Consider the following 12,413-nt stretch of genomic DNA (forward strand, 5'->3'; position numbering starts at 1 on the left):
TGGAGTTTGCTGTGCCATCCTGATTTAGGTTTGTGTGTCTTTCCTAAATCATTCCAGACAAATGCCAAGATGCCACAGTCGACCTTCTGTCTTATCCTCATAATAACATAACCTGTACATTTTACTTGTCTGTATATTTGAGATACTTATTTTCAGTGTGTTATGATGACAAATCCTATATCATTGTGGGATGATCTTTGGATTAATAAATAAGTAAACAAATAAATGTCCCAACATTTTTCATGTAGGCATTTACATGGTGATTGAGAGGAGAAATTCTAGTATGATTATCCTTACCAAAACAATTTCAGGAGACCGAATTCAGTTGTTCATCCTTCTCTGAACCTTTCTCTACTTCATTGTCAGTATGACTGCAAAGCATCTGAATAATTGACTTTTGTCCATTGACTACATGTAGCACTAATTTTTCCAGTGAATAATGTTTGTCTCTTGTAGATTCACACACATTTTAACTATTTTCCTCAAATTTTCATTCAAGTGTCATATTTTCATGCTGGTTTTTTCAATAGTATTTCAACTATTACACTTTGTTTTCAGGCTTCTGGACGAGACAAATTCACATTTGAACTGAAATGGTATATTCCATTAGGTGATATTGTTATCTTTGAGGAACCAGCTGTTGAGCCACGAGAAAATTCACCAGCTAACATTGTTGCACTTAAATCTCAAGCTTGCACTGTGAGAGACCAAATTCTTTGGGATGAAAAGAATGATGACAAGGTTTGTATGATCACTGGCTTAAAACTGTAGTAATCTCATTGAAAAGTTGTAAATGAATTTATTCATGCAAGCACATCACCAAGATTAAAGTTAAAACTCTACTATGTCCTATAAATGCACTATATATTGTGTAGTATTTCCAAAACTTTTGTCACTCACTCTTTCAAAGTGCACAGTTTCCCCATGATCAGAACAACTATTTATAAGACATGATGCTTCTGAATACAATTCATGTGGATTTTCTTATGATATAACATAGTATTACATTTTTATGAAATACATGGAGCAAATGTGTGTATACTAATGCAGTTACACAAGCTTATTATTTAGTCTGTTACCGTTTAATTCAGCATCAGCATCTTATATTTCCAATGTAAAAGCAAAAGGCTAGACAATCAGGAAACACTTCAAATACCAAAGAAAACAACCTGAGTCCACCAAAAATGATAACATTTGCTGCAGTGACATCTGTATTTTTTATCAGTCGTAATATTAAGTATATGCATGCCCCTGTACACACACACACACACACACACACACACACACGAACCATATATTCGTATTAGCTGATGGTTTCTAAGTAAGTAATTGTGTGGTCCAAGTCTCCTAACAGGTCCACTCATACGCCACACCAACAGTTTGTACCCCCTGTCAGCTTAAGTATCTGTCTGTTTATATTATTATAGACATAAGGCACGTGTTACTAAGTACTGTCCTGTCAACAAATATGCCAGGAGAGACAAAATAACAACCACCTCATTAGTTCTTTCTCTGCCTTTTGTTCTACCTAGTTGAATTATTTTGAGCATTCCCTTACACTTCACTTAATGTTCAAAAGTTTTTGGGTTCCTTTTTATATCTGCTATGTGCAAAGATAAAAGTGCTACATGTTATCTTTCAGAAATCTCTCTTACTGTCTTCAATTATTAATGTAGAAATTATCATTTCAGAGGTTGCGTCTGGGAAGCAGATCAGAGAAACAGCGTAAGAAATTGGCTGATTTGGAGGCACAGCTGGTTTTGGCGTCACCAAATCTTGTCTTCAGAGTTGGAAATCGCAGTTCAAGAACTTACACATTTTTCCTTTCATCCGAGTTTGAAAGAACACAGTGGATTGATGCAATTCATGCTCTGCAGGTAAAATACAGTCAGTAAAATGCGCAAATCATTCATTAAGTCCAAATTAATACAAGCATGTTCTCAATAATGGATACTAAGAAATGATACTGCAGACCAAAAAATAATACCTAAAGTGTATAGTATTGTCATGATGTGGTTCTCAATCACAGATAGAGAAAGAATTGGTCAGTGTTTCATAACCATATGTTCCATCATTTGCATCTTCGAGGGAAGCTGGAAAAGAAGGAAAAGAATTTTTTTTCCTTAGACTCGATACAGCACTCACTCAGGATGCCATACCAAGAGAGATTACAGTTGAGTGGTATAAAAAAAAAAAGCATAGGAAAAAGGAAAGTAGAGGAAAGGGCAAGCGATAAGTACATGAGCAAGCTGTGAAAGTAACAGTGCCAAGATTATTGCATGTGCTTCTGCTGATGATCTATTATCAACTACTCAATATATTAGCAGATGGATAAAGGTTATGAGAATGTGATGTTTCTGTGGAAACTTCAAAAGGTCAAAAACATAAACATTTTACTGGACGTCTACCATGGCCACAGTGTCTCCACTGTACATGCACAATAGTTGATATCTTCCCAGTTGAGATAAGTGGTGTGAAGATGATACTCTGTTTATATATATTGTTGGAAGTGTTAGCTGTGAATCAATATATTTTAAAAATCTCCATCTACTGGTCAGCTGTCTGCAGTAGAGAGGGCACGTTCTATTGTGTACAAGGTATGGTGTGAGGTAACGGGTGAGTTGTGGCGACCTGAAAATATTCTCAGTTCGGAGTTGGCGAGGCCGCACTGGGGCCTCTCGACGGACCTCGGCTCATTGACAGCCATGTGGTTCTGAACATTAGCCGGGATCCAGCAACAGCGTGGCTGGGAATTGCGCAGTGATGCTGTGTCAATGAAGGAGACGTGCCGAGAATGCCAAAGATGGCAGTGTGAAACCATCATGGCAGACATTTCACAGTTCGTATAGAAATTAAGAACAGCCAGCGGAATCATGATACCTTCAAAAGAAACATGTTTGTTACCATTATTTGCACGACAATTCTGATGGTGTAACCAGATTTTCAATATCTTTATTAGTTCATAAAGTTTAGTATCTGACTGTAAATTATACAAGTAACACCCAGCAATGACTTTCCAAAATCTAAATGGTTCATCCGATTTTCTCGCTCAACATGTCTTTAGAAAGCTATTAGTGTAAAACCAAATTGGTATGAAATAATACTGGCATGTAACTTGAATAATACATGAGTTATTGGAGGTCAAAGTGTCCGATTTCTATGAAGAAATTGGTCAATTATTTACTGTGTTTTAGAAAGCACAGAGACATTGGGCTACCGTCCTAGTTTTGCTTGCTATTCCCTTGATATATGTCTATTTAATTTGTTTATGTATTTAGTAATGTATGTTAGAGCGTGTTTATGGTCCAGCCATAGGAATATTTATTTAATTTCAAGTTATTTAAATGTAAATCCAGTATTTCGAACATGTTTCAAAGTGTTTGTGTTTGTGAGTGTGCGTTGGCTTGGAGGCATGACGGAAGTGCTATCGCCAATCACAGCGCTCGTTACTAACGGAGGTGACTACTGAAGTGAATTGAGGGGCAGTTCGGAATAGGGCGATGTGAGTGACAGTCTACAGGACGCAGGAGAGTGCTAGACATGATGGCGCGACGGATGCACAGTCGCGAGAGGGACTTGGAGTGTTTGGAGCGGTTTGCGCGTGGTCGCGACAGATAGAAATACTACGGAGTGGCGACTTGTGCACTTGTAAGATTTCCATGGCTTATACAGTGAAGACGTAGTGTGTGTTTAGAAGTGAACATCTCGCAAGCTATGTTGTCATTCATAACTAATTACGTGCAGTAGGAGTCTATTGTTTCCCTGTTATTCAACTTATATTTTATTTAATTGCAGGACCATCGACACCAATAAGTTTTTGGCAGAAATATACCGCATTCTCAAAAGTACTTCTACTATTGTACTCATCATTTAAAGTCATTAAGATAGAACCTGCAGATTTCATTTAATTGCAATCTGTCATTTATAAATGTCTATATTACATTCAAAATTCACAGTTGCCGAGTGATAGGAACCTTCAACCATTCGATTCATGTGTCTATTCATATTGTATACTGTAGACTCAGCAGTATTTGGCTTGTAATGCAGCAACTATGCATCCCAGCCCCTAGACAATGAAACCAGCCAAAACTTTTAATATTTCAACTCTGAGTCGGAGGGTATGTAGTTGAGGGCCACACCACCACACATTATTTCATTTTGTATCATTTGAAAGACTGCAATGTCCTAAAAATATGAGAATTTTTGTTTTTTTGGAAAGAATTTTATTTGTAGTTGAAGTCACAAACAGTAGTGGTCTAGTTTAGGCTTGTTCTGTGAATATACATTATGCATTGTTCGGCAACCAGTGAGTGTTCAGTAGTGTTATCAGTGCTCTGCTGTGAATGTCTTAGCCAATCAGACCATTAAACGTGATCATACTGAGTTATTTAGTGAATTTTTGTTCCATATATTTTGAACGTGTCACAGCTGATTGTGGGGATGAGCGACGAATTCTTCATAACCAAGCACGAGACATAATTTGTAGTATACACGCTTTCTTCCAGCACAGAGTATGTGTGTGCACTTACTGCAACTGTCACTTGGGAACTGGCAACAGTGCAGTCCCTGTCCCTGTCTAGAGCTTCACAAACCACCATCATTCATGGATCGGACTATAGTCATCCATATCAGTGTTATTCCATTCAGAATAGTCCCCATTAGATAATATACACTTTGTCCATTCCCAGAAACACGGCTCATGAAGGTGATCTATATTTTTGGGAATAGAAGTAGTCTACCAAATATGAAGGCTGGGACATCATTTTTGGTCAGAAATTCACAAGCAATCAGTGAAGTGACCAGTTACATTATTGTGGGGCAAAATCCAAGAATTGTTTTGCCACAAATTACTGTGGTTTTTTTCTCTTCAGATTGCTTCATAAAAAGTTGCATTGAACTTATAATTAATACTCCTTATTGATCATTTGACCTTATGGCAAGAACTAGTGGTGCTTTGTGCCATTGAAATCGAAGAACATAATAAGCATAACCTTCATGTTTGACTGCAGTTGTTGAGCTTTTTTCAGTCTTGGTGATCTAGATGCTTCCACAAGGACAATTAACCCTCTGTTTGGACATCATGTCCGTGAACCTAAGTTTTATCGCCTGTTGTGAAGCATTTCCGTAGTTTTGCATCATTGTTGAATTCGCCTAGTGACTCTTTAGCAGCTTGCATTTGTCACTATTTTTGTTAGAAATTCAACAATTTTAGAACAGATTTTGCTGTCACATGTTTCATACCCAAAACATATGAAAAAATTTCAAAGCGTGAACCAAATGATATAGCAACATCATCACTGACTTTTCTGATTGTGATTTGGCAATTATTCATAATCATTTCTTTCACTTTTTCCAATATTTTGTTGGTTTATGATGTGCTGGGCCACTCATCATCTTTAACGTCTTCACTGCCTTCTTCAAAACACCTGTGCCTTATGTGAATCTTTATTTTACCCAGCAGAATCATCAAAAGAAATATTTAACATTTCTAAAAAAATTTCCTGCACTTTATCAACAGTATAAGGAAAAGATAGATTGCTGCTCACCATAATAATGACACATTGAGATGTAGACAGGCACAACGAAAAGGCAGTTACACATTTAGCTTTCTGCCAAAGCCTTTTTCAGAAAAGAACACACACACAAAAAAGCAAGTTCGGATTAGATTGCAACTGTCATTGTTTGATTTTGTCGAATGGCTGCACTTTATTCCATTCTTATTACAAAATTTAATGCAGATTCTGTGATCCAATTTTATACAAAATAAATAAATGCTGATACTACCTAAACACTTGTAACCTTTTGATAGCTGACAAGACAATAAATATCCAGTATGGCTGTACTAGAATTAAAATAACTTAGTGACTGACGTTTCAGTGAGCCGAATGACGTAAGCCAGCCACCAGCAAATCATAGTTCTATCTCAAGTGCCATGTGATTACTGTGACCTATTTCATAGCTTCTTGCAGAACCTTGTGAAACAATGTTGGCTGCAAGTGGACAACACTGCCCCCTGCCACTGCAATCGGCCAATTGCAAGTTATTTTTTGCATACTGTAACAGTTCAGATTACAGACATTTCTACTTCACAATAACAAAAAAGTTGTGTGGATTGTGAATTAATGACAGTAAATTCGGTGGGTAGATATTTCAACAGGAAAAATTTGCAAGTAATTGTGTGTAATATTTAACAGTAACAGATTTCAAAGTTTAGGACAGTTCAAATAATGTATTGCCAAGAGAGATACAGTTGTGTGGTACAAATGAAAAGTAATATTCAACTAAAAGAAGTTACTAAAAAGACAAAAATATAGGAAAGGGTGTGACAGAAAGGACAGGTGATAACTCACTGAGTGAGTATAATGAAGAGAATTAAAAAAAAAATGAAATTGTAAGAGACAAAAAGTAAAAGAATCAACAGTAAATATAATCCCAAAACAGATTTAATTAGTGACACAACACAAAATGAAATTGAAAAATTTTAATACGGCAGTTTGAAAGAAACTGGAAGCACAGTAACAAGGGAAGTGCAATTGAGGTCCAAACGTAGAAACCAGGAAGGACATGAAAGAAGAGAGTCATGGGCTCCATCAGACGACTTTTGCTTTACATTTCCAGGCACATGCTAGATACTAGGCACATACTGGAGAGCAAGTTAATGGCTGTAAAGTTCTGATGGTTTATCCATATGAACTGTAGTTATGAGGGGGATCAAATATAAATGGGATTTTTGTTCCTGAACATCAACAGTTGGAAGGACTGGCCCCGCACTTCTGTTATGCTTAGGCAGGACCGTTAAAAGTGAGGAGAGCATGCTGTTAGATATTACCCGCCGTTTCGTCAGTAATGCTCGCAATGTCTGAGCAAAAGGTGCACCCTTCCATTGCACAATGCTTAATTATCAAATTTCTTGCTCGTAAAGGAGTTACAGCGGTGGAAATTTGCCAAAGATTGACTGCACAGTTCGGTGATCAAACATTATCAATGACTCGTGTGTTTCCCTGGCATAAAAAGTTCAAGGAAAGTCAGCAACATGATCACCGTCCTTGGACCAGCCTTACAGACAAAAACATTTATGTGGTTAAAGACTATTGACGATGATCGACGGGCGATAGTATCAGAAATTGCACAAAAAGTTGGAATCAGTTATGGCAACTGTCAGGCAGTGATCACAAATGGCCTACAGTTCTGGAAAGTGTGTTCCAGATGGGTCACTAAACTTTTGACCAAAAATATGAAGTTGAGAAGTTTGAATGTCTGTCAGAGGCTTACAGCAAGGTTTGGAGAAGAAGGTGATGCATTTTTGAGTCAGATCGTCACCTGCAACAAAACATGGGTTCACCACTACACTCCAGAATCCGAGAAAGCCAGTAAGGTATGGCAGAGGAAAAGGGAGGCAGCACCAGTGAAAGCCATGACTCGACTGTCAGCTGGCAAGGTTCTTTCAACTGTTTATTTATTTATTTATTTATTTATTTTCCCCGTGGTCCCCCTCCTCGATCAGTGATGCATTTTACTGATTGATTTTTTTGCATGAGCGACACACAATTAATGGTGCTTACTACTGCAAACCGTTGAACAAGGCGAGAGTTGCATATTGCTGCAAAAGACGAGATCAGTCAGTTCGACAGGTGATCCTCCTCCATGACAATGCGCAACCCCATACTGCAGCTCTAACTGTTTTCCAAGCTACAGGAATTGCGCTGGACTACACTTGATCATCTTACTTACAGCCCTTCCAAGCTGCAGGAAATGCACTGGACTACACTTGATCATCCTTCTTACAGCCCGGACTTATTGCCCTGCAGTTTCCATTTATTCAGACCGCTTAAAGAAGCTCTAGGAAGGCCACGATTTGAAGATGCACAACTGGCTGGTGACACGACCCAGTTCTTTTTATGATGAGGGCATCAAAAAGCTGCCCATACACTGGGACAAATGCATTTCCAAAGCAGGAGACCATGGGGAAAAAAAGAATTATAATTGCCTTGAGTTTTTCAATAAATGAATTTAAATAAAAAATAAAATCACATTTATACTTGATCCACCCTCATATCTAAAAATCAGAAAATGTGTTTTGTTGGTGACAATAGAATTGTTGTGTGGGACTGAGAGTGACATAACTGCCATTGACAGCCCAAGATTCAGATGAGAGCTAGGTAGATGTCATCAAATAAAAAGTTAATTAGAGGTATGGAATAATTCTTACACAATATTAATCAAGGAAATGTAGCTATTCCCCGTAAACGTAAAATAACAAATGGTGTAATTTAATGTTACCTTGATTTGTTTATAAGTCTGACCCAGAACAAAGAAATTGTTCCACTTTTGTGCACAATATCTCATTCTAAACCAAATTAATTATTTTTCAGCATGGTTCCATTTTAGGGATATGCTCTATCCTCATTGTCCTAACCATTGTTTTTACACAATTTTTTATAAAAAAAAAGGCAGTTGGCAACTTATCTAAAATATGTCTGTGGCTCAGTGATGATCTCTTAATTTGCACCATTTTTTTTACCTGCGAGCCATTTATTTATGTTCGGGAACAAAAAGAAATCCCAAGGAGCCACATTAGGCAAATATAAAGGATATAAGGCAGCATCTTATAATAATATTTGTTTAGTTTGGAGTTTTTCAGGAACAACTGTAGGTGATAGTTGTGGTGAAACCGAACCTTTTGCTTTAACACATGGGCCGTGTTCAGTTTTCAGTCAAAGTGGTCCAATATCTCATTGTAATATTCTCCAATGATAACCTTTCTTTTTCTAAGATGCCCTTCCCATCATTTCTTCAACTATTACGGCCGAGAGGATCACTTTCACTTTCCCTGGAGCAGAGTCACTGGAAGTAATCCCACTGTCTTGATTGTTCCTGGGTTTTTGGGGTATAATTATGAAATCTCCTCTCATCAACAGCAACATCATGGCCTGTAGTCTTAATTAAACTGCTACAAATATAGCTTCAAAGTTTAAAGCCACACCTGCTGCTATCCATCGTCACAGTTGTGGCACCGATTGAGCTGAGAATTTTTGTATCGCCAACTTACCACATAAAGTATTATTGGTATTTCAGTCAACATACCTTTGGCGTCTTCTATTTTGTGTACTTTTTTTCAGTGATTATTGGTATTGTAACACTGCACAAAGACACTGTCGGAATACCAACCAACAACTTTTATTCTATTTCCATATGCAGGAATATACAAAAACAGTGAATGAACTAGTATTTATTATTAACACACAAAACCAAGAAGGGCATTAACACACAGTCTAACATGCAGTATACATCTGTCACAAATACATTACTCTTTCGAGGGCCCCTGTCTGCCAGTCCAGGTGGAGAAGATGTAAGACATCCCACCGCAGTGTAGATGGGATCATAACCCTGGGCACCAGCATGTTAATAGCCAACAGTAAAACACCATCAAGAACAGAGAGGCGGTTGCAGAGAGCATAATAATTTCACAAGGGATCCAAAGCCTGGCCTGGTGGTTTATCCAGCCAGCTGTGATGGACACATTGAACGACCTGAGGTAAGACAGAATCAGCCGCAACAGCCGACAAAATCTGAGAACTAGTATGGGCTTAGACATCTTAATGGAAACACAATAGTTCATCCTCAAATGCTGGATTGGAGCCAATTGACAATCGAGAAAGAGCATCCGCATTAGTGTGTTGTGCTGTGAGGTGGAAATGAATCTCTTAGTTTTAATGTGACAAAAACAGAAGCCAGGGTTGCAGGCAACGGGTCGTTTTGTCTGGTAGAGATGCCGACTGATGGGAAAGAGAAACCAGCGGTTTATGATGAGTAATAAAATTAAATTTAGAACTGTTGATGAAAACAAGAAATTTTTTGAGTGCATACACAATAGCAAGGCCTTCTTTTTCTATCTGTGAGTAGTGCTGTTGCACCTTATTCATGTTTTTGTAAGCGTGCACAAGAGGGCATTCAGGACTGTCCAGGTATTTGTGTGAGAGATTGACCCCAAGGCCATACTGGGCGGCATCTGTGGCTAAAAGATGGCCTGGTTGGAAGGTAACCAAGCAAGGTGCTGAGTGTGATTTTGAGCTCGGCAGGGTAAAAATATGCTCGCAGGCAGGCAACCATTGAAAAGGAACATCTTTACATAAGAGAGCGCAAAAGCATCGAGCCACTGTGGGTGCATCAGCAAAAACCTTATGGTAGTATGCAATCTTTCCAACATAGGCCTGTAGATCCTTGACATAGGTAGAATGTGGCAAAGCTGTAGTGGCATCAACATGTTGGTACAAAGACCTGACACCAGCATGCAAGACTTCAAAACTTGGTTAAACGATAGATGGCTGAAAAAATTACGATTTGTTCAAGTTACTGTTCAACCTGATGACCTGTAGCACAGCGAACTAGACCCCCAATGTTCCTCATGTGTTACCTGTTGAAGAACTGGAAACCCCAGTATCTTTCAGGTAATTAATGCACCCAAACGCGGAGGTTGTGAGTTGCTCCAGGCGCGCTAGCTACAGCAAATGGCAGCCGCTGGTATTCATGTTCCCCGAATGGGGTATTCACTATGAGGATACATTTGAAATCATCATCAGAGGCAGTTACAGCTAGGCCTCAGACAGATATTTTGGAAAAATATTGGCTCCCGGAAAGCCATGCTAAGAGTTTGCCCTGTCAGTATAAGTGATAGGTATCAGTAAGACACTGTGAATTTACAGAGTTTCTGAAATCACCACAGTGCCGAAAGTTGCTGTTTGGTTTTACGACAATCACCTGTGGAGTAGACCACTCACTAGAGAAAACAGGTGTGGTAACAGACGTAAATCTGTCTAGTTCTAATTTTTAATCTGACCTGCTCCCATAAAGCTATTGGGATTGGGTGTGCACAAAAAAGGGGTGGGAGGGGGGGGGGGCACACCGTCCATTTCATTATGATGTGAGCCTTGAAATCAGTAGTATGCCCGAGATCTACTTAAAACAAGGAGTAATATTCCGAGCAGAGTGCATTCATCCGATACTGGGTGCACTTTGTCAGAAGTATGGAAGCCAAAAATTCTTAAGGCATCCAACCCACATAAGTTTTCAGTGTTGGCATTATCCACCACTAGAATGTCAAAGGCGCAACAACTGCTTTACACACTACGGGAATAGAAAACTGTCCCAAAATGGGTATTTGTTATTTGTTGTAACTCGCCATCTGACGAGAGACAGGGGACAACACCAGTGATCCAAAATCCACATAAGTTTGAGAATTTAACAAATTGCTGCACCTGTGTCCAATTGGATTTTTAACATCTTGTCCATAACATTTACTTCAGTATAGAGTTTTTTGAGGCTTGGGAAAAAGATAGACATACTTACGGCATCTGTTAGCAGCTCTCAACCTTTTGTCATCAGACATGAACATGGGCTCACATCCGTGTTCATGTATGATGACAAAAGGTTGAGAGCGGCAAACAGATGCAGTACATTTTCTTTTTTACAATGGTTGCATGTCACCTAATGCTTTAGGCACGGGGCCCGCTCATGTTGAACAAAACAATAAGGAAACGAAGGGAGAGCAGCACGCAGCTGCAGTTGTAATGTGGACCGCTGTTGCTGTTTAGCACAATGCTGCCCCATGCATCATGAAGATGGCGGTTGCACAACTGTGACATCGTGTTCCTCCCGTGAGCAAATCATGGCAATTGAGGAGGAGAAGCAAATCAGCAACTTCACGCCAATCTTCTACTTAATTTTGTGGTTCCCTTGGTACTTGAAAGGCTGGGCAATGTTCAAAACCTCTGTGAAAGAGGGATTTTCACAGTGTAAAACATGTTTATGAACTTCTCTATTGAACCAGGCATATTATAGCATCATGAACCATCGAATCTGTATATGTGTCCCAGTGAGCTTCACTAAAAACTGGCGGTGATGGATAAGCGTGTGAAGATCCACTGCTCAAGCATTGTACGACTGACACAGCCACTTTTGACAATGGTAGACCTCATCATGAGCAGCAATAACATGAGTACATTTATAGTGATAAGTAGAGAGCAACTGACACATTTCCTTGACATAAAGTAAGCCTTACACACTTTGGGCTAGATGACTCCAAACCTTTGGAAATGTTGCCAAAGGCATTTTTCATATGCATCTAATCTCCCACAGAATTGTCACATGGAGGAAACGGTGGAGGTTGCATCAATGGCGGCAAACTTGGCGCATCAGTGATACTGCCAAATTGTTTAGTACCATGGAGGAACCTGTTGCTGGCTGGTGAGAGCTTGCTGCTATTCAACCAGATATTGAAGAATTTCTTCCATATATTGGCCAGAACGAACTTATAAATGAAACACACAATAGAATCCCATCCTCGTCACCAAAAATATTGTCGTATTGTACAAACACAGTATCAGAATTCCAGCCAACAGCTTTTATTCCATTTC

At 38.9% G+C, this 12,413-nt stretch overlaps 1 protein-coding gene across 1 annotated transcript in view; it reads left to right on the forward strand.

Moving 5' to 3' along the window:
* The window catches only part of LOC124789340 (active breakpoint cluster region-related protein), a 134,977-nt gene that overhangs the window by 58,463 nt on the left and 64,101 nt on the right, over positions 1 to 12,413 (forward strand). The window contains exons 9-10 of the mRNA XM_047256665.1: positions 559 to 741; positions 1,692 to 1,877. Of these exons, the coding sequence (XP_047112621.1) occupies positions 559 to 741; positions 1,692 to 1,877 (369 nt within the window). The remainder of the gene's footprint in view (positions 1 to 558; positions 742 to 1,691; positions 1,878 to 12,413) is intronic.

The sequence above is a fragment of the Schistocerca piceifrons genome, chromosome 1, assembly GCF_021461385.2.
Source record: "Schistocerca piceifrons isolate TAMUIC-IGC-003096 chromosome 1, iqSchPice1.1, whole genome shotgun sequence".
NCBI lineage: Eukaryota > Metazoa > Arthropoda > Insecta > Orthoptera > Acrididae > Schistocerca > Schistocerca piceifrons.